We start from the raw sequence: 20,414 nt of genomic DNA on the forward strand, positions 1-20,414 counted from the left end.
CTCAGAAAATTGGAAACAAGATCTAGAGCCCTTCACATTTAGGTCACTGGTTCAAATTCAGCCCACTTCAGTAGTGGCCAGACTTTGTATCCTGATGACTGTTTGGTGGCCTAAGTGAAATGCATTTAGTTCCTGTTGAACATTCTCCAGTTTCTAGTGGGCACGTATCCTTCTCACAAAAAATACTACCATATGCAGCATAAACGCAACTCTTGCTGCTAGTCTCATCAGGGAGACTGGTCATTGAAAAAAGCTGTGGAGATTAAACCTTTTTTTTTTTTTTTTTTTTTCATCTGGGCTGTGTCCACCAATGCAATTCCATTGGTGATAGCAACAACGGAGGGGTTAGAGTAGACATGTCTCAGGCATTTTTAACACAGTCATCTAGCCCTACTCACAGTAGGCTTAAAAAACAGACGTTTCCCACTGTTGCAGCTACACTAGTGGCAAACTGTGTCCTAACTTTCCTAGAGTACACAAGACACACAGGTCAGTGTTGAGGCCTAGCCTAACAGTGCAGCTACATAAGAGCAGCTGTGCAAGCTTTCATCTGAGATGTGCCAGTTCTAAGAATGAACAGGGGACCTCTGTTACCATGTCTGTCAATCTGACCTCCTTTATGAGCACTGGTTTGTCTGTTGCTCATGTGTGTTCGCTCACATGCACACAGAGCAAAGGCCAGATTCATCCCTGATGTAAGTCAGTAGGTTTACCCAGGGAAGAATTTGGCCCATCCTTAAAATAATTCATTTTCTACAGTGTCAGATAAGTTTTTAAAGTAATATATTTTTAAAAATACTAAAATAGATGAAAATAATAATAACCTTGAAACCTTGAAAATAATTAAGAGATCTGGATATATATATTTTTTAAATCCCTATAGATTGATATTATTTCTACCTGTAGTTTCTGTTAGCACTGCAACATATCTTGGTTCAAGTGAGCAGTTTGTACCACGAACCTGATATCGGGTTGGATTACAATTCATGGGACAGTCCCAATTTTTCACAGCCCTGTCTGTATACTGCAAGCCTCACTTATAAAACAAGTCCAAATGTATTTTGAAAGTTGAAGCACAGCTTCATTCTGTTATAACAGAAACAACATAATGTGATGTTTTTGTTTTGACTGCTTGAAAAAATGAATTTAGAACTTGAAGCTTTGTCTACTGACACTGGAGTTTTCACCCAATGGGATACATGGGTCACTTCATCCCATTCTGTGGCGAATGCATATCTATTTATTTAACAGAATAGCTCTTCCAGATTAAAAAAAATCTATGGAGAAGTAGTTGCCTTGCTGGCCACTGGACTATGTACTACATGTGCACAGTCCATTAGAGAGCTCCAAAACCGCATAAGTACTGACTGAATGGTCTTGCAACCACAACTTCAATATCAGTGTGCACTTCGAATGCCCTTAATTAATGAGCATATGTGAAGTTTTACCTGCTATTTTGACCTACAGCCCCATTATTCTAAGATTTTCAAATTCCAGACTCATTTGAAAATTCTGAATTTTGGCTAGTTGTGACTGAAAAGAAGTTTTTAATGGTTTTTAATAAAACCATATATCCAATTCTTGAATTCATTAAGAGGGAAAAGGTTCATGTAAACCCTTCGACAATCCTGGGTTGAGTTTGCAGCCAAAGGTTCATACAGCTCTATTGGAGAATCCATAATGTGGATATTTGTTTACAACTAGGATTTGAGTTTTTTATACACAAGAAAACTCATCAAAATCTGGTAGGAGAGTGCTTTTGTGCTGGCCATTAATACAAATGTGGTATTGATTAACACTCTGTTGATGGGACGTGGCATATGAAATTTCTTTCTAATTTTCTATGCCCATGGATTAGCTTGCTTTAGAGACATGCACACATTTTTAGTGTTTTAAACACTACAGAGTCCAAAAGTGCTCAAAATATCAAAACATTATTGTAGCAAATATGTAATTCTATTGTAGATCCCTTACCAGGTAATGCTAATGGGAAGTGGAACTTGCTACATTACAGCAATGAAAACCAGTGAGCATATTACTAGCATTGTAAAAATTCTTCCCTTAATTCTTAAAGCTAAATATTCAGTAAGATACATCTAGGTTTCAGGGTGCACAACAAACGTACCCTTACAATTTCCAGAGGCAATATTAGGGAGCAAAAACTATTGGTCCCCTGAATGAGAGTGTGGCCTGGTTGTCGTCTTAAATATGAAATTTTCAACTTACCCAGATTGTGATTAGTTGCCTAATTGAATGTGTAAGTAAATGCTTTTGCATGTGTACTTAAATTGATTTATTTAAAAACTCACATGCTTTGGTTTCCACCTTCTACTGAGGAACTTATTTGATCTTTTGATTCCTCACATATATTGAAAGCAATTGTGGGGCTTATTAATAATTTATGTGACTATGAAATGCTGAATGGGGCCAATAGAGAGAGTATTGTTTACCTAGATAATTGATGGTACAGACACAGAATTTCAGAATGGAATGGATAAGGGTATACATTTGACAAATAATTAAACTTAATAGCTGTGAAAATCCAAAATTATTTGTTTATACTTTTAAGAGAGATCCTCCAGGATCTGTTTCTTCTTTATTCCTTCCCACAAACACCTGCCCGCAGTTCTTCACTGAACTGTCCCACCTTTTCTGGTCAAAGAGCACTGAGTGCAGCCTTTTCCTGAGATTGGGTGTCAAGGAACTCTCTCTCCCAACTCTCTCTTTAGGGCATACTTTATCATTCACTTTTTCATTCCCTCCTTTCTTGGCATCGATAAGACAGTGTATGCCTGCTACTGATTTTCCTTCTAAATTTTGAGGCAAATCTACAAAAAAAGGGATGTAGATGCACTTTATCTCAAGTGACTGCGTAGATAGGAGGGGTTTTCTGTGTGCAGCTCAGCACAAGCAAACATTTTTTCCATCAGTTTCTTGGAAATCTGATATTTTCAAAGAGTACACAACCCACTTGCAACTGGTAGTCCCAGGAGATTCATGGGTTTCACTTACAGCAAGCCTTTAGCTTCCCAACAAGCCAACCTGCATTTTTATTGTTCAGACTCCAGTCCTAGCCAAGTTAAAGACTGGCAGTGGAAGGTGGAGAAGGAATGGATTTGAATGTGTAGAGGCACACTGTGCAGTGCATAAAAAGTGGTGTTCACGTAGGATGTGAAGGCTGTTCAGACTGACATGTCTGGATTTTTTGTGCCTGTCAGGCTGATCTTGATTCATTACTATGCAATGACAATGTGCTTGGCACTGTACAAAACAAAGGAAAATGCACTTCCCTTCCCAGGAGTTTATAATTTTAAACATTAAAAACAGAGTGCATCCATGTGACTATCCCCTCAGCTAGCATAAGTAACCTAGCTCCACTGAAGCCAATGGAGCTAGGTTAGTTTACACCAGCTGAGGATCAGGCCTAAAATGCTGCGCATATATCTATATATATAGAACATGGATGAGTTACCGGGGGAAAATCACACACCATCAAGTTGTAGGATTTTTATAATCAAATTACTATATGGTTATGTCTCCAGTCCTCGATTGTTCTGAGTATATCTAAGTAAAAACAAACACAGAATAAGCAGTAAGAAATGGATTGATGCTTTTTATGTCAAACAAATATTTCTGGGCAGATGGAAGACTTAGTTCATTGGTAATGGGATTCACAAATTTTCATTGCTAGGTGAGTAGTTCAAATCCTTTCCAGAGTGGTAGGGACCAGAAATGTTTGCTATTTGATGGTCTATGTGATGTGTTTCATCTCATTCAAGTGTCCAGTGAGAGGTGTCCACATATAACAAACAAAAATCATCCAGAAAGCCCTTCTAACAAAACTCTGTCTGAGTCTGGTGCGTAAATGTCTACTGAATTTGCATTTTCAGAAGTTTTAAAAACATTAGATGCACCCTCAATATCCAGTACATTGATGGAGGTTTTAAAATTTGCATAGAAGATTTGTGGGTGTTACACACATTCTTCTCCCCCCCCCTCCCTCAGCATATCTCTGTAATATTAGGCATTTCTTACTCCAGTTACTCCTCTTACTTCTTACTCCTCTCCTAAACCAAACATTAGGAGAGGGTGTATGATAGCAAGACATGCATGAAGTTTGAGTAAATATCCTTTTGCAGATGGCTGTCCAAGTAAGAGGGTGGAAGTCTGGGCACAAATCTTTGCACATAGTTAGCCCTTTTGCTTCAACAATATGTACAGAGCCACCACATATGTAGGATCCAAAGGAAACGCTCAAAATTAGAGCTATGTGAAGAAAGGAAATTCCATTTTGTGGAGGGTTTCAATATTTTGAAATTTTGTTTAGGAACAAAACCTCCAAATTTTGAAATTCTACAAAAGGGAAAGCCCTGGATCCAGGACTCCAGGGCAATCTGCCTAGTTAGCTGTCCCAGCGTGTCTGATGCCGGAAGCTCTGGGGTCTCTGGTCCCCAGGAAGTCTTCATGGTGGGTGGCTGTCTCTTGGATTAGTGGACCCTGGAAGCCATCAGGAAACTAGGCAGATTTCGAACAGAAAGCTGCCTGGTAGGCAAGTTTCTAGATATGCCTGTTTTCCATCAGAACTTTGTCACAATCAAACAGTCTCCACAAACCATTTTGCTTTAAACCAATCTGCAAATTCCCACAACAAATATTTTCTCAGAATTTGCCAGCCAGCTGTAATAGTAAGATACTGATCCTAAAAGTTGTTGTTCATTTTCCTGTTGAGTGTAAATTAGAAATAAAGTTAATGTTATTTAAGCACAATGAGTCCAGTGTGGATAGCATGAATGGTGTATAGCTGGCTGTTCTCATAACATTTACTTTCCCTTTCGAATGCCATAATTATAAAAAATGTGTATCATATTGAAAGAATGAAAGTGCCCAGTAGTTGGAAGAGCAGACTGAGAGAAACAAAGGGATACAGTTTCAGTATGAAGAGCAGAGGAATTAAATGTTCTTGTTGACCAATAACTGGAACTGTGCACCCAGCATCCATGCTTCCCAACGGAAATTGTCATTGAAGGGAGGAGGAGTAGTGCCAAATACATTGCTCTTGAATGTGCATCCCTAATGAGAGCCAAAGACAAAGTAGGGTTAATACATCGCTCCTATATCTGGAATCCTAGCCAGAACATTTTTAATTGCGTTGAGGGATATTTTGGGTTGACTAAAACAAAATACAATTTTTCAATGAAAACTATATATTGAAACATCTAAGTAGAAGGTATATGTGGCCAATGAATGCTTGTAAAAATACTTGCCCAATGGAAATAGTATTACAGCCAGTTTTTAGTAAATTGCATAGAATCTTTTTGTTTGAAAAGAAGCTCATTCCTAAGAGTTACAGGTCACCTTGGTGCAAGTTTGGGCCATTCTTGCATGTTTGTACGAGGTGGGGTGAGGACACAGAGAATCCTTCACTCCCACATAGGTACCCCAAGAATCCTGTGGCCCTGGATAAGTCATGTAGGATCAACATTTTCAAAAGTGTTCACTAATTTTGAATGGACCCGTAAGTGTCTCAAAGAGGATACCCAAAATTAGTGAACATTTCTGAAAATATAGTTTTAACTTCTCAGTTTCCCTGGTAAAATCGGAGTAGTACCTAATTACATCACAGCAATATTGTGAGAATTCATTAGTTGATTTGACAAGGCACTTGTAAGGTGGTGGTGGTACATGTATTGCTCTATCTCAGTTGTTGCTGTTTAATATTTATAGTACAGTAGCTTTCAGAGACCCCAATCAGAATTAGGTCCCTGTTGTGATAGATGCAAAACAAATCCTTAAGAAAACAGTCCCTGCCTCAAAGATTTTACCATCTAAATAAGGTCTGGAAAACCTTATATAAACTGGAAATTATATGTACAGATGACCGGCAAGCTTCCCGTTTTGAAATGGCTGGAAAGATCTCTCACAAATACACTCTCAGATATGGTCTAACTAAACCTCTAATTTCACTGGTCCAGACTGTATAGGCCTATATTTTACACTCCTCCATCTGTCCAGGTTCTTATTTTAATACCCATCGCTATCATATGTCTGAGCTAACATGAAGCCTAATAGCCACCATTCTTTTGAGAAGCATTTTCCTGTTGTCACAGAAAGATGTAAAGTATGAAGGTACCATGATTTCTGAAAGGGAAAAGGGATTACTACTTGAAGGGGTTAAAATGGCAGTCAGACTGAGGCCTGGGCTACACTGGAGGTGGAGTGGGTGTTCGAACTAACATACACAACTTCCGCTACGCTAGTGGTGTAGCTGAAGTCGAAGTATCTTAGTTCGAGTTATCTGGCCATCCTCATGGCGGCGAGTCGACGGCAGCGGCTCCCCCGTCGACTCCGCTTACTCCTCCTGCCAAGGTGGAATACAGGCGTCAATTCGGGGATTGATTTATCATGTATAGACGAGACACGATAAATCAATCCCCGATAGATCCATCACTACCCGCCGAGCTGGCGGGTAGTGAAGACTTACCCTGAGGAATAAGAGGACAATGCCTCTGTCGTTTACTGAGATTTGTTGCTTTCAGATACATGTTCCTTTTGACTGGTGATGGTAACAGGAATATTTCACATTAGAAATCTAGAGTATAAGGACAAAATGAAACCTAATTTAAGTGTTGGAATTGAAAGCCCTAACTGATTTGATATGTGTAACCTGATTTGATATGTGCTTTATATCCAATTTTAGGTACCAAAGGAAGAAACAAAGGAGAATTTACAAATCTTCAGGGGGTAGCTGCATCTACAAATGGAAAAATATTAATTGCAGACAGTAACAACCAGTGTGTACAGGTATTACAACTCTTTTAATATCAGTATTTTACTGTATTGAAGATAAGTTTTGTAAGATACAAGCATGGCTAGAAAATATAGAGAAGCCTGCCCTGCTCAGCATTCAGGATCACGCTGATATTTTTTTTGAAATATAGTAGCTGTTTCAGATTCATATCAGATCTGCTACAGCATGTGCTAGAATTGCTTCCCTTTTTATTATCTTTGAATATAAAGACGAGATTGATCAGCAGTCATATTAGAAAAATATTGACTTTGCGTTACAAGTTTTATTACTTCAATCAGTGTTCCCAAATAAAATCCAGAATACAGTGCCCAAACTTTCTGTTGCGTAATCTGATTTTTTGACGAAAAACAAAAAGCAACGTAGGTTTCATTTTCAAATACCTTTTAGTTTCACATTAGTCTGTTTGTTTTAATTTACTCTTCTCCCTGATATTATCATCCAAACGTTGATTTCTATAGCGGCAGCCCCAATAACCACAGTAGCCTGGTTTTAGGTGTTCAGATTCAATTTCCTGTGTGAAGATCAAGCTGGGTGGATGGGTTTTTCCCTCCCTTCTATCAGTATCATCTTCACCATTAAGGATTTATCAGCTCCATTCTGACTGCATGTATGGTTGGAGATTAACGTGATAGTTTCCTCTTCCCTCAGAATATTGGATTCGCAGAGTCAACTGCAGTATAAACTTGTTTTTATTAATAAACTAAACACGTTTTCAAAGAGACATGGCATCAAATTTTCATTAGTAGCTTCTAAACATGCTCTTACATGAAATACAAGTGCAAAATTGTATTTGCAGCCACAGATGAAATTTCAATATCTAATTACCTGTCATGAAGACACAACCAGTGGGCTAAACTCTGAAAGGTGATAAGTACCTTAGCACCTCTCAGGATATCACCCAATATTTACCCCTAACTCAGGTAATTAAATGTTGAAATTCTATTCTACATTCTATCCTCCCTCATCTCTTTCACAGACTTCTTGTGGAACCTTGGCTAAGTGTGTCTGTGCCTCACTTTTTTCATTTATAAAATGGGAATCACAACACTTCCTTAACTCAGGGAGATGATGTGAAGATTAATTCACTAATGTCTGTAAAGCATTTTGAGATTATTGCAAGAATGGTGCTATGTAAATGCAAAGTAGTTGTTTACAATAAAGTTAGGGTCCGGGTTGAGGCCTAAATTGGTTTCAAATATGTGCAGTAACATTGTTTCATTATTACAGTCAGAAAAGGGACTGTAACAATTAATATTTCCAGTCCTTTAATTATTTTCCTTTTTGCCAAAGACCATGTGATGAGAAATAGATTACTGTGATTCATGTAGAATTACTTTTAAAAGTAAATATTTTTAAATCACAGATATTTTCCAATGATGGCCAGTTCAAAAGTCGTTTTGGTATACGAGGAAGGTCTCCTGGCCAGTTGCAGAGGCCCACAGGAGTGGCTGTGCATCCTAGTGGTGACATCATTATTGCAGACTATGATAACAAATGGGTTAGCATATTTTCATCAGATGGAAAATTTAAGGTAAGGCTATAATATGAAGCTTTGAATGTTTAACAAGAGAATACATTAATGTTTGTTTCGTTTCGAGAAAGAGAACTGGAGATGTGAAACAGGTTAATAAATACATTCTTTTCTTGTGGAAAGCCATGGTGCACCTAAAACCAAGTTTAATAAGAAACAGGAAAATGTCAAAACTGAGATACCAAAAGTATATGAATTAATATTTTTAATAATATTTTATCGGCTAGGTGCTTGGGTGCCACACTACAACTTAGAATTGCGTAACACCCAACAATAATACATAGTGCCAAACTCCAAACAGTTCCACAGATATATATCATTAAGTAGTCTTCAGCACTTTAAGACTAGGTGGGAAGATTAACAGATCCTCCAGCGGTAGCCTATTTCATATCCTGGAGACAATGACTTAACATGAGTTGAGACCTTCAAATGGCAGTTAGAAAAAGAACACAGTGTGTTAGAAGGATACCAAATTGATGATTGGTTCCTCAGAAAGGTGCGTCCTACTCTGTTTACTACATGCATGTCAGCAAAGCACGTTTGTAATTCACCCATTGTCCTACTGGCAACCCATGGAAAGACAGCAAGGCAGGTGTATTATATTCACAAAAGATCACCCGAGTGATGTATTATGGGCTGCCATGTTGTGTGCTGGTTGACTTGCAGGCATCCCAGAGTAGAGAGAATTACATTATTCGAGTAGCAATAAAATAGGACCTAGCAAGATCTCCACTAGAGAGAAGGACAAATTATATAAGCTTTATGAACTTGCTAGAAACACATCTATATTATCCCTTGTCCCATGGTTCTTTGTGGTCAGTGTGGTCACGAAGAACCTCTAGTTCTTGACAGATTTTACCAGTGCCAGCTGTGTGCTGCCCACACACGGCAGAACAAACTAGGCCTTAAAGTTTGATGTGACCAAGAAAATCTCTTTTGGATCATATACTTAGTTGCTTAAGAAACTATTTCTGCCCATGATTTTTTCTCTTTGTTCTCGGTGAAATGAAGTTTACAGTAATGTACTGATTTTATATGTGAGTGCATGCTGTTAGTCTTTAATGGTCAGCACATGGAAAGGATAAGGACCTCCTATTAGTGTTAGACAGAGGTGTTCTTTACTTCAAGCAAAAGAGGCTGTGTTCTTGTCCCACTTTCCTGAGAGTGTTATGTGAGGCCTGATTCTGCAATCATTACTCACGTTAAGTAGTTCTTTACTCATGTGAGTAGGCTCCCACTAAACTTCAACTTGGCCAGGTTAGCACATGTTAAATGCAGCGTGCCTTGTCTACATTCGATTTCTAATACACATTAGTTAGCAGGTATTAGCTAATGTGCTAAATCAGACCCTAAGCCCTAGTTTAGACAAAGCCCTGTTGATTTCAGAAGAGCTATTTAAGAACTAAGGTTACTACTCATCAAGGGTAAGGATGGCAGAATTTGACCCACAGTAAATCACAGACACTGTTGTCTGTAGACTATACTTATTACAATAGGTCTTTAAATGCAGCACAGAAACATAACAGACATAGGAAAAATAAAAGGCAAAAAAACCGGTTAGGTTTGAGATATCCATCCCAGAGGTAATTTTATTGCTGTACCTGCTGTTCATATAGGTTATTATGCTCTTAAAAGGAACAGAATAAAAAGTCAGCTAACACTTTAAAAACAAGGGACTGTTTCCCAGAGGAATTAGAAACAGGCATCTTTGTTGACCATTGACGTTCACCAACCTGCAGCTTAGCAGGCGTTGTACTCAGGGTAAGGTAAAATTGAAGAGAATTAAAAGCAGTGTCCCTAAGTCTGAGACAGAGTCCGCAGGACTGAGTGAGATGGCAATATGCTCTTCAGTCACATAAAAGCCCTCATGAGAAACTACCAATATGCTTTCTCATTCCCAGAGTCTGGCTTTGGAGCATAATTTTCTAGTTGGCATTTTCTAGCAGTTAACCTAAAATCTCAAGCCCTGAGCTCCTGCAGGTGGCTATTAACTGGGAGGAAATGCCCTCCCTTTGACTGCTGTTTTACTAAATAACTCATTCTATAGCAGACAGTTATAATCTCTTCAATGACACCCCTCTTAGTAAATTATGCAGTCATATAGCCTTAGGGTGTATGCAGCTGAATTTCCTACCTGATCTACTTTTACCTGAAGATCGGTAATTAACCAATTGTTGATTTAAAAAAATTGTAACAGATCTGTTAAAGAAACAGATATAGAATGTCTCAGGTGTGTGCATGAAACATGAGGTACTTCCCTTATAAAGGTAAAATAGCTTCCAAAATGTTCAGATACTCAGGGGAGCTGGTTCTCATCTCTAACTTGGGCAAATTACTCCATTGAAGTCACTGAATGAACTGAAGACAGACTGCTGTAAAACAGGTGCAACTGGGATCAGATTCAAACCTTTGGAGTAATTGAAACAATGTATAAATAATTAAAATCTTTCATGTAAACTGGCTTGGATTGGAGGAAGATGCTGGAGTGCCATTTTCTTTAGTTCCCCTAGATTGACCATAAATTAAGCAAACTGGATGGTTGTCCTGGGAACCAGTATCCCGTGCAGCATTCCCTGCTAACACAGAGACAAGTATTCAAAATGTTAATATTAAGGACACTAGTACAAGTCAATAAATCAGACTTTATGGTGCTAGTAGTTAGAATGATTAAATGGGAGAGGAAAACGTAATTACAATATAAAACACTTTTTATATGTAAACGCAATGGACTGTGTTTATGAGAGAAGTTCAAGACTACTACATAAGCATTCTGTATATAATGGGCAGGCTTGGTCTTGTGGTTGAAACACAGAACAGGGATTTAGAAGATCTGGGTTATATTCCTAGCTCTGCTAGACTTGCTATGGAATTTGAACAAATCGCTTCATCTCTTGTCTCTGTTTCCCATCTGTAAAATGGGAACAATAATACTTTCCTCCTTCACAGGGGTTTTGTGAGGTTAAAGTCAGCAATGTTTGCCAAGCACTTTGAGACTGTAGATAAACATACAAAGTATTAATGGTGACTCTGATTGAAGAAGGGCATGCAATACTGGGCAGCTTATCTGATGCAAGAAGTCTGCTAGTTGTTGGGCTGAACCATTGACTGTTATGTCAGAGTTTTATTCTGATCTTATTCTAATGTCATTTTTATCACCCTTCTTCTTTTTTTCCTCATTCCAGTCACTCCTCCCTTTGCATCATTTTAACAGCAATGAGAGCCAGTAAGCAAATTTCTTTGGAGTTGTGGCCAAGCATCTCCATAATTACAGGACTTGGCTGGTTTATTGTAGCTGACTCCCATGCTAAGGAGAAAAGTTTCACTTTCCTGATGCTTTGTCTCCACTAGCTATAGGGACAGACTCTGAAGTTTTCTCAAGGGTGTGAAACTTGAATATCGCATAACGCAGAACTTAGCAAAATACTACTGTAACACAACAACAAACCCTGAATTTCTTATAGTGGGAGATGGTGCAGCCTAGTGGATAGAGGGCTGGGTTAGGACTTCAGAAACTTCAGTTCTGTTCCCTGCTCTGTCACTGGGTAATCTTGGGTAAGTCACTTTGCTCCCATGTGCCTCAGTTTCCCCTCTGTAAGTGGGGGTAATGACATTTGTGCCCTTTTGTAAAGTGCTTTGAAACCTACTGATGAAAAGCATAAAAAGAGCTAGGTATTATTTCAGACAGAGAGGAAATACATGCGGATGTGGTATGATAAGTATTAGCATGGCCATATGATTCAAAAACAGTGAAGCAACATGGGATTATCTGCATTACTCACAAACAAGTGGCAGTGAAGCCTTTATATTGCACCAGCATTTACATGGGTAACCATACAGTAAATATTTGAGAGTTTTTAGAAATGTTGATTAATACTGCTTTTTTATTTCTCTGCTCTAGAGCCAGCCTTTCTATGTGCCACAAGTCCAACTGTAAAGGACTCATGCCATGTGAAGGAGAGGAAAAAACTGACAAATATTTTAGATACCTCTGAAGATTATCAAAAATAGCTTTTCTATGCATAGTAATGTCATGACTTAGAAGATCCCTTGATATCATACCCTAAGGCTAAAAGAGGGATTCCTGTCTCTCTGAGGAGATTTTTTTTCCCCCCTTCACTTCCAGCCCTGATGGGCCATATGGTATCAGTCCTTAAACCTGTCACTGGTCTAGGATGGTATATCGTCACCACGGGCCTCAGGATAGTATTTGAAGAGTGGGGTAGGATAGAAGGAAACATGAATCTGGCAGGGCTTTTATTTTTAAATAAGAAAAAGTGGAAGCCGTTTGAAATTACTAAGAGGTTTGGATAGTTAGAAATAATCCTGGGCAAGGGGGAGGGTAAAAAGAAGTGGTCAAACTGTGAGTGAGGTGCATGATACACACAGTTTGCTACATAGCCATCTCCCTGCTTTGCGTAACTGAAAAAAATGGTTATCAGACAAAAACAAAGCTGTACACGCATGCACCCACAAAGCTAAGTACTATGAATTAATTTCCATGTATTATGATCCTTTACAGCAACATGATCAGCAAAATTAAACCTTAAAAAAATAAAAACTAACAAATTGAACGCTGATAGAAGTAAGTCTTTGAACTTTAGATATAAAGTAACTAATGGTTTCAGGCACACACACATCCCTTCCTAGAGCATTTTCCACCTAAGCAGGGTGAATGTACAACATATGAAATTTGGAATACCAGGAAAAAGGGAAAATCAATAACTTAAATTCATAATGGCATATATAATAAGGAACATAATGTGCTTGACAGAATCAATTTTAACACATAATTTGCGTGAAAGATTTAGATGAGCCCTTACACTTTTTCTTTCCTAGTGGCAGAAGTGAGCTGTAGCTCAAGAAAGCTTATGCTCAAATAAATTTGTTAGTCTCTAAGGTGCCACAGGTCCTCCTTTTCTTTTTGAGAAAACTCTGAGAATACTTTCAGTCCCATCATTAACAGAAGTGACGAGATTTCATAATGCTCAGTTTTAAATAATCAAGCCTGTAATCCTGAGAGACCTTCAAGAAGCGCAAACACACAAAAAGTATGGTGCTCCAGAATAATGTCACCAGTATATTTAGCACGAAACTGAAGATGGTATTTTTAATAGCAAGCACTACAAACCATAGCTGGATTTAACTTGTGTGTAGTCTGCAAATTTATTTTCAAAATCCTGACCCAAGACTAATTATTTTATTACTTCACTCATTGAGTGCCCATTAGTAAAGTACACTGGTTTTATTCATGTTATTTTATATGAAGTAATATGGGCAGGAAGACACTGTATTCATGAGATGAATCATTTTTCCATAGGTTTCAGAGTAGCAGCCGTGTTAGTCTGTATCCACAAAAAGAAAAGGAGTACTTGTGGCACCTTAGAGACTAACATTTATTTGGAAAGGAAGATGATGTCTGTCTGTATCTGTACGAGTTTTTTCATGAAGTTGATCGATTACCACTCCATACGGCTAAATTCAGTGCCTTGCATAATGACAGGTTTCAGAGTAGCAGCCGTGTTAGTCTGTATCTGTATTTTTCCATAGGAATCCTGGAAACGTTGCAGAGTGGGGATGGGGCGGAAACAGACTATCTTGAATCTTACAGCAAATTTAAAAAAAGCAAGGTTTAATTAATTCAGAAAAGGAAATAGATCTACTGGTTTAGGTTTAGCTGATGCCTTTGCTTGTTTGTTACTCTGCAAACCCTAATACGTTTCACAGGTAGGATATGACTACATTCACTTTTTCCCACTGTTGCCAAAACAAACTTATTTTTAAAAATGTTCATTGAAATTATTTTCCGTACAATATCATTAGTCTTTTTTTCTAATAGAAGTTTACAGTGGTATGATCTGAGAAAAAATATAATAGCATACAAATACAAGGCCATGTGTTCTTTGTGTGGTGGGAAAACCCACTAGAAATGAAAAAAGTATGTAGAGATGCTGCAGGGTTCACCTTATGGAGTTTTCTCCATATGCTCCCTTCAAGATAGAAGGGTTCAGGCAATCATATAGAGGTTGAGGCTCGCTGGGGAAATGTAGGTTCCATTATGTCAGCGTATAGGGCAGTTCAGGATGGTTCATAAGGGATTGCCCCTCTTCTGCATCTGTGCCCTAGCAACTCCACATGTATACACAAAGCCATGAAAAGTGGGCTTATTACTGTAGTCTTTACTTCACCTCAAACTACCATAAGGATGTCTGCTTCTAAATCCTCTGGTAGTCGAGGGAAACGTGCTGTGTAAAAAAGCACCTTCTCCCTGCCTGTACCTTCTACCATCCTCATACATCTGCTCTCAGACCCACAGATCCCCAGCTGCTCCTGTGGGATCTAAGGAAGAGACCTTTGGGGATTATGCTACAGAAGCACTATTTACCCCAATTTTTGCAGGTTATGTGTCTGTTCCATCCCATACCTGTCAACCTGAACATGGTAGAGCTGTGTGGAGAAATCAAAATCCTGACTGAAACAGAATTTCTATTTTGAAATACGGTTTCATCCCTATTTGGAACAAAACCTCAACATTTTGGAATTTTCATTGAAAGGGAATGGAGCCCTGCCTCTGGGGCAGTCTATTTGGCAGGGCTGCCCCAGACCTGTGGAAGCTGGAAGCCCTTGGTTCCCTAACTCTGAGGCAATCCACGTGGCAGACTGCTAAAGAGCCCAGCAGGCAAGCTGGAGGGAAACCAGGCAGTTTCCAGTGGAACTTAATTAACATGGAATTGTCATCACAAAATGTTTCAATTTCAATGAATTGGCAAATTCTGATGAAAAAAATCTTTCATCAGAATTTTTTTGACCAGTTGTAGTTGAAGGTTCCATCTTTGATTAATACACATTGCCTTATTTACAAAAATGATAGATATCCTAATTGTCAGGCAGAAATTCTGATAAGGAGGAAGCATGGACCAAGCTTTAGAAACATGGGAGTTGCTGTGCTCCTGGGTGCTCCTGGCATTGCCCTGGGTTGATGCCCAGATGGCTCCTTGAGGCTCTGGCCTAGTTTCTCCTTGTCCTGGACTGGGTGAAGCACTGTGGTTAGGTTGCTGGATCCCCTGGGCCTGACTGCAGCGTTTTCTGAACTGAGTAAGTGGGTATGGCTGGGCTGTTGGCCCCTAGCTAGGTGTCCTCCTCTGACAGCTCTCTGCCACTTGCTCCCCGGCTGGAGGGAGGGGTTCTGACTGTGGTTGCTGTTTCCTGGCTATTGTTCGCAGGCCCTATGGCCAAGAAGAAATTATTAACATGTATTCTATGTCACTCTAGACATAGCTCTGAGTCTGTGGCCGTGTGACTTGGGGGGACCATACTGTGTCTCTATGGTTACAGTCTATATTCTATTCTGTATAGGTTTGTATATGGTATTCATTACTGTAGCAGCTGAGCACCTTCCAGAAGTAAGCAATGCAATTAACATCTGTCGCATGTTTGTCCTCCTGACTGGGGTCTCTTTGCTCCCAGAGGACATCTACAGTGACCCTAACCATATAGATGGAGCCTAGAGTATTTCTGCAACTCTCCAAGTCAGGAGATGGCAAGATCAGTGCAGAAAGCAGCTACAAACCAAAGTTAGAACAGACGTGCTTCCTTCCATTGGCTAGTGTGGAGTGCAGCATGGAAAGCAGGGGGAAGAAGGGAAAGAAGGATAAAGAATCTAACCTGCTATCTCCTGTCAATCTCCCCATTATAACAAACTAAATAAGAACATATTCTTTAACCCTATTCCAGTGTTTTGATCACATTATTTCTTTTTATTTTGAGCACTCTATACCACTTTCTCAACACCTGCAGCCTGTGAGAGTTGATCTATATTGTCTGCACTGGAGGGGAAGCATCCTTCCAGTGTTGCAATATTATTTGCCTTGCAGTTTTTAGTTCTATTGGTAACTCTTTTGTTGTCACAAGACATATTTACTGTGTTTGAAATATTGTTCAGTACACGTACGACAGGAACAGATTGTGTATGTAATTCAGTGTTTTCATGACTTTTATTTGTAATTGTCCCACCAAGATCCCTGTCTCTTTTGCACACTTCATATGTAACCCCACGTTTCTAAGCTATGAGCAGTATAATGTCAGGGAGGCCCAGTACAGTATATTTGAAGCTAGATTGGGCTTTGGCTCCATCAGAATTCCTTCCCTGTGTTAACAGGCACTAAGAAAGACTGCAGCATGCTTCACACTCCATATCCCCAGCCAGCTCTGATGGCCTGGGGATCAAGTCCTGGCCCTGCCCTTCTCTATCCTTTCAGGTAACTGGACTTAGAGCAGGTGCCCAAAAGGTAAAGGTCCTTTGTACCTTCTTCCCACCCCTGCATCTGAACAAGGATTGGCTAAAGTCTGGCCCACAATGTTTCCTCCCAGCTTTCACCCCTTTCCCCAACCCTGGGAGGGGGACTTGCTGCTTTTACTTACAGGCACACACACTCTCCCTCCCTCCCTCCCTCTACTGGGGAGGGAGGGAGGGACAACAAGCTTGCAAACTCATGTGGGTCTGAGTAGGGAGCTCAGCTTCTGTTGAATCCTGGTCTGGAGCATCAGATGCTGGATCTGGAGCCCGAACTGTGCTTTGTTCAGAGTTACAGGCTTTTCAGTGTTACGGACAACCTCCATTCCTGAGGTGTCTAACTCTCAGGTTCTACTGTATTTGCACTTGATATTAAGCTAAGTGTTTGGCTTCGTATGTGCTTGGCTTCTACAATTGCTGATGCAGTACAGCACACAAATAATTTAGTATATGCGAGGTTAAGTCTGCCTACTTATGCCTTGAATGCTGATAGCTTTCCATCCTAGAAAGGGTCTATATTTCAGCAACTTTTCTTCTTAAAATGAAAAAAATGTAATGAAAATGTTTGTAATAAATCTTACGGCCACAGTTAAGCTGTCTGGTAAATTTCAGAGGATTAAGTTTCGCTTGCCACACCATGTTCATAAAAAGATTATAAATTACAGGAGTTCCCTGAATTGTACTTGCTTACATATATCACACAAATTCATTCATTTTTCCTTCTTTTCTCTTGCAGGCAAAAATTGGATCAGGAAAACTTATGGGACCAAAAGGTGTTTCTGTGGATCGTAATGGGCACATCATTGTTGTGGACAACAAAGCATGTTGTGTATTTATCTTCCAGCCAAATGGAAAAATAGTTACCAGGTTTGGTAGCCGAGGAAATGGGGACAAGCAGTTTGCAGGTACACTTGACGGTAATATGTAAATCCCCTTTTCTTGCCTCTTCTGCTCACATTTGCATGATGTTTGAGCATGTTGAAGACGCTAGATATGAATTCTTTTTCCTTGTCATTTAAAAAATGGATGGGAAGAAAAGCCAAAGTGTGATCTTCAGCTTTCAGGAGCAGCACCAGGAAAAGGAAGGGTCTTTGTCTGAGACTTTTTTCTTAAACCTGGACGTTGTTCAGAAATTCATTGTGCTAATTTTCTTAGTTGGTGCTACATTCTAGGAACTCCGGTCATCTTAGTCTTTTTTTCAAAATGAAAATCCATCTTTGAAAGACAGCTCTGAAATATTACTTTTACACCTTGTTAGGTTCACATTTTAATATACTACTCTGCAGTTAGCTTAATCAGTCAGGAAGATTAAAACATTTGTTCTTCACCAATAATTGTAACCAGTTCTTATTAGCCTACCCTCTTTGCCTGGTTATGTTTCTGGCTAATGACCTGGGGAAGATAGATCATAATAGGCATTTGATGAATGCCTTGTAATGTCTGCACTCAACTGCTGATAATAACTAATGCTTGTACAGCACTTTACAATCATCAAAGAACCATGCAACTATTAACTAATCCTATGTAGATAAATGAGTAAATTTTTTCCCCTTCTTGACACCTTTGAAAATGGGCATAGAGACTTTAAGTGCAAATTTAGGCATGGACAATCATGTGAGAGGAAATGGCTACGTTAGGAAAATTGCTAGTTACATGTCTAATTGGCCATTTGCACATGCCATTATGTTTGCACATATAATTGTGAAAATTAGGCATGCACTTTTGTGCATACCTGACTTGACTTGTCTAGATCATTTTGCAGGTGTTCGGTCACTTTGGATAATGTCCCCAATGTTAGTCTGGAGCTCTGATAAGTGTGCAGAAAGGGAGGAATACTGCCTTAAATTGTACACTGTTATAATATTGTCAAAATTTACCTTTCTAGTAGAGTAAGTAGCTGAATGTGTTTTGGCTTTATTAGATTCCCTATTCTAATAGTGCTTTAGGGTACACTTAGAACTGTGCATATTATTCACTGGAATTTTGGCTCTAGCTCTGCTAAATATTAAGTGTTACTAAAAATTTCTGGATATGCTATTTTCCTTTCTTTTTAAAACTTGTAGGTATGAATTCCTGAGTACAGCTGAACAAGTAATCTCTAACAATTTATTTAATCAATTTACATTCTCTTTCTGCTGGTGGAATACCCATAGCAGATCACAAGTTACTTGAATTCAGTCCTTATTTGAATTTATGCATTGTATATATTTTCACATTTACTTTATGAATTGATCACAAAACTGGAACTTTGTATTGTGTTGACTTGTTGTAATTACTTAAGTAGCATGGCACTGAGATCTTCTAGCCCAAATATTTGTGTGTTTTTAACAAATTGGTTTCTGCCAAAACTTGCATGTGCAGTTTTGATATATGGAGCTGGGTGAAAAATGCATTTTTTTCCTGATGATAATCACATATTTAAGTGAATTTGCTTTACTTATGATAACATCAGTTTTGTGTTTGTTCTAAAATTGATGACTCAAACGTTTGTGAAAAGCGAACACAAAGTACATGGGTGATTTCATTTAAAAATGTGTATGAATATTTCAGAAACCTTGCTGCATTCTATCCCTGAACATTAGTGTCCTTACGTACCAGTGCTGGTTAATGAGTGATTGATTATTATATGGGGTTATAATCTGTGTGTAACTGGGAGGGCATTAGGCATTACTGATAGGTAACTATAACAGATGAGTGAATGGATGAGAGAACATATGCCAATTTTAAAAAAATGTACCATCTTACTTGGAAAATGGAATGAAAAGATTCTAAATTTTAAATTGTTGTTCCCTCCCACTTGACTAGTGATTGCTCTGAAGTCAGCCTTAATTTTTTAAAGAATGCAATGGATTTTTGTCATAACTTAAACCATTAAGTAAAAATCCTTACTTTTGAAGTTTAATTCTTCTTCTTATTTTATTTATTTTCCCTCTTCTGTATTGCAGGTCCGCATTTTGCAGCTGTAAACAGCAACAATGAAATAATTGTTACAGATTTCCATAATCATTCTGTCAAGGTACTGTCAATTAATGCCATGTTGCTATTCTGGCAGTTCATATTATCTTTCCTCCTAAACTAAAATAAAAATTAAGCCCTGTTGTAATATAATTAAGTTGTTGGTCCAAGGTCTAATTCACAAAGTTGGATAAGAAAGAAGGGCTTCATTAAGGACTGGGAATCCAGAGATTTAACAAGTAATTTCTTAATGTAGGTACTGTTGATTTCTTGGATTGGGGTAATTTTTGATTTTTTTTCCAATGAAATACAAGTTGTAACTCAGATATTCAAAAAAAAAAAAATCGAATGTGTTTGTTATTTTGCCCTCCTGTCAAATAGTGTCTTATATATTGTATTCTGTTTATTGTTTTGTGAAAGATTTTTTTCCCCTTCCTTTAGGTATTCTCAATATATGTTTCCCTCACTTCTGGATTAAAACTAGTATAACAAAGAATAGTAAAAGGAGACCACATGTTAAATGTATATCTACATTGTCATAAATACATAGGTTTTAAAACTGGAGGGACTATTTGTGCCCATCTTATCTTAGCCCCTGCATAACACAAACCATAGAATTTCACTCAGTAATTCCTGCATTGAGCAGGATTGGTCACTGGGTTGGTGATGTCTTTTGCAGCCATAAGAAGAGTCCTGCTTCATGACTGGTTGAAAAGTCCTATGACAAGTCATTATGTTTCTGTTGCCTCAGGTTAGTAATATTATAGGGCAGGAACGATGGTTACCATTCAGGTAGCATAACAGATAGGTGTATGCTGGTGGGAGGCCAC

The 20,414-nt window shown here is 38.6% G+C and overlaps 1 protein-coding gene across 13 annotated transcripts in view; it reads left to right on the plus strand.

Annotated features, from left to right (window-relative positions):
* TRIM2 (tripartite motif containing 2) overlaps nucleotides 1-20,414 on the plus strand; it is a 92,577-nt gene that overhangs the window by 63,069 nt on the left and 9,094 nt on the right. For 11 of the 13 annotated variants that reach the window (XM_077815385.1, XM_077815386.1, XM_077815383.1 and 8 more), the window contains 4 exons: nucleotides 6,698-6,801; nucleotides 8,172-8,339; nucleotides 17,366-17,546; nucleotides 19,575-19,645. In XM_077815385.1, coding sequence (XP_077671511.1) covers nucleotides 6,698-6,801; nucleotides 8,172-8,339; nucleotides 17,366-17,546; nucleotides 19,575-19,645 — 524 coding nt within the window. The remainder of the gene's footprint in view (nucleotides 1-6,697; nucleotides 6,802-8,171; nucleotides 8,340-17,365; nucleotides 17,547-19,574; nucleotides 19,646-20,414) is intronic. The other 2 variants (XM_077815394.1, XM_077815392.1) reach the window with 1 other exon arrangement.

This window comes from Eretmochelys imbricata, chromosome 4, assembly GCF_965152235.1.
Source record: "Eretmochelys imbricata isolate rEreImb1 chromosome 4, rEreImb1.hap1, whole genome shotgun sequence".
Lineage (NCBI taxonomy): Eukaryota > Metazoa > Chordata > Testudines > Cheloniidae > Eretmochelys > Eretmochelys imbricata.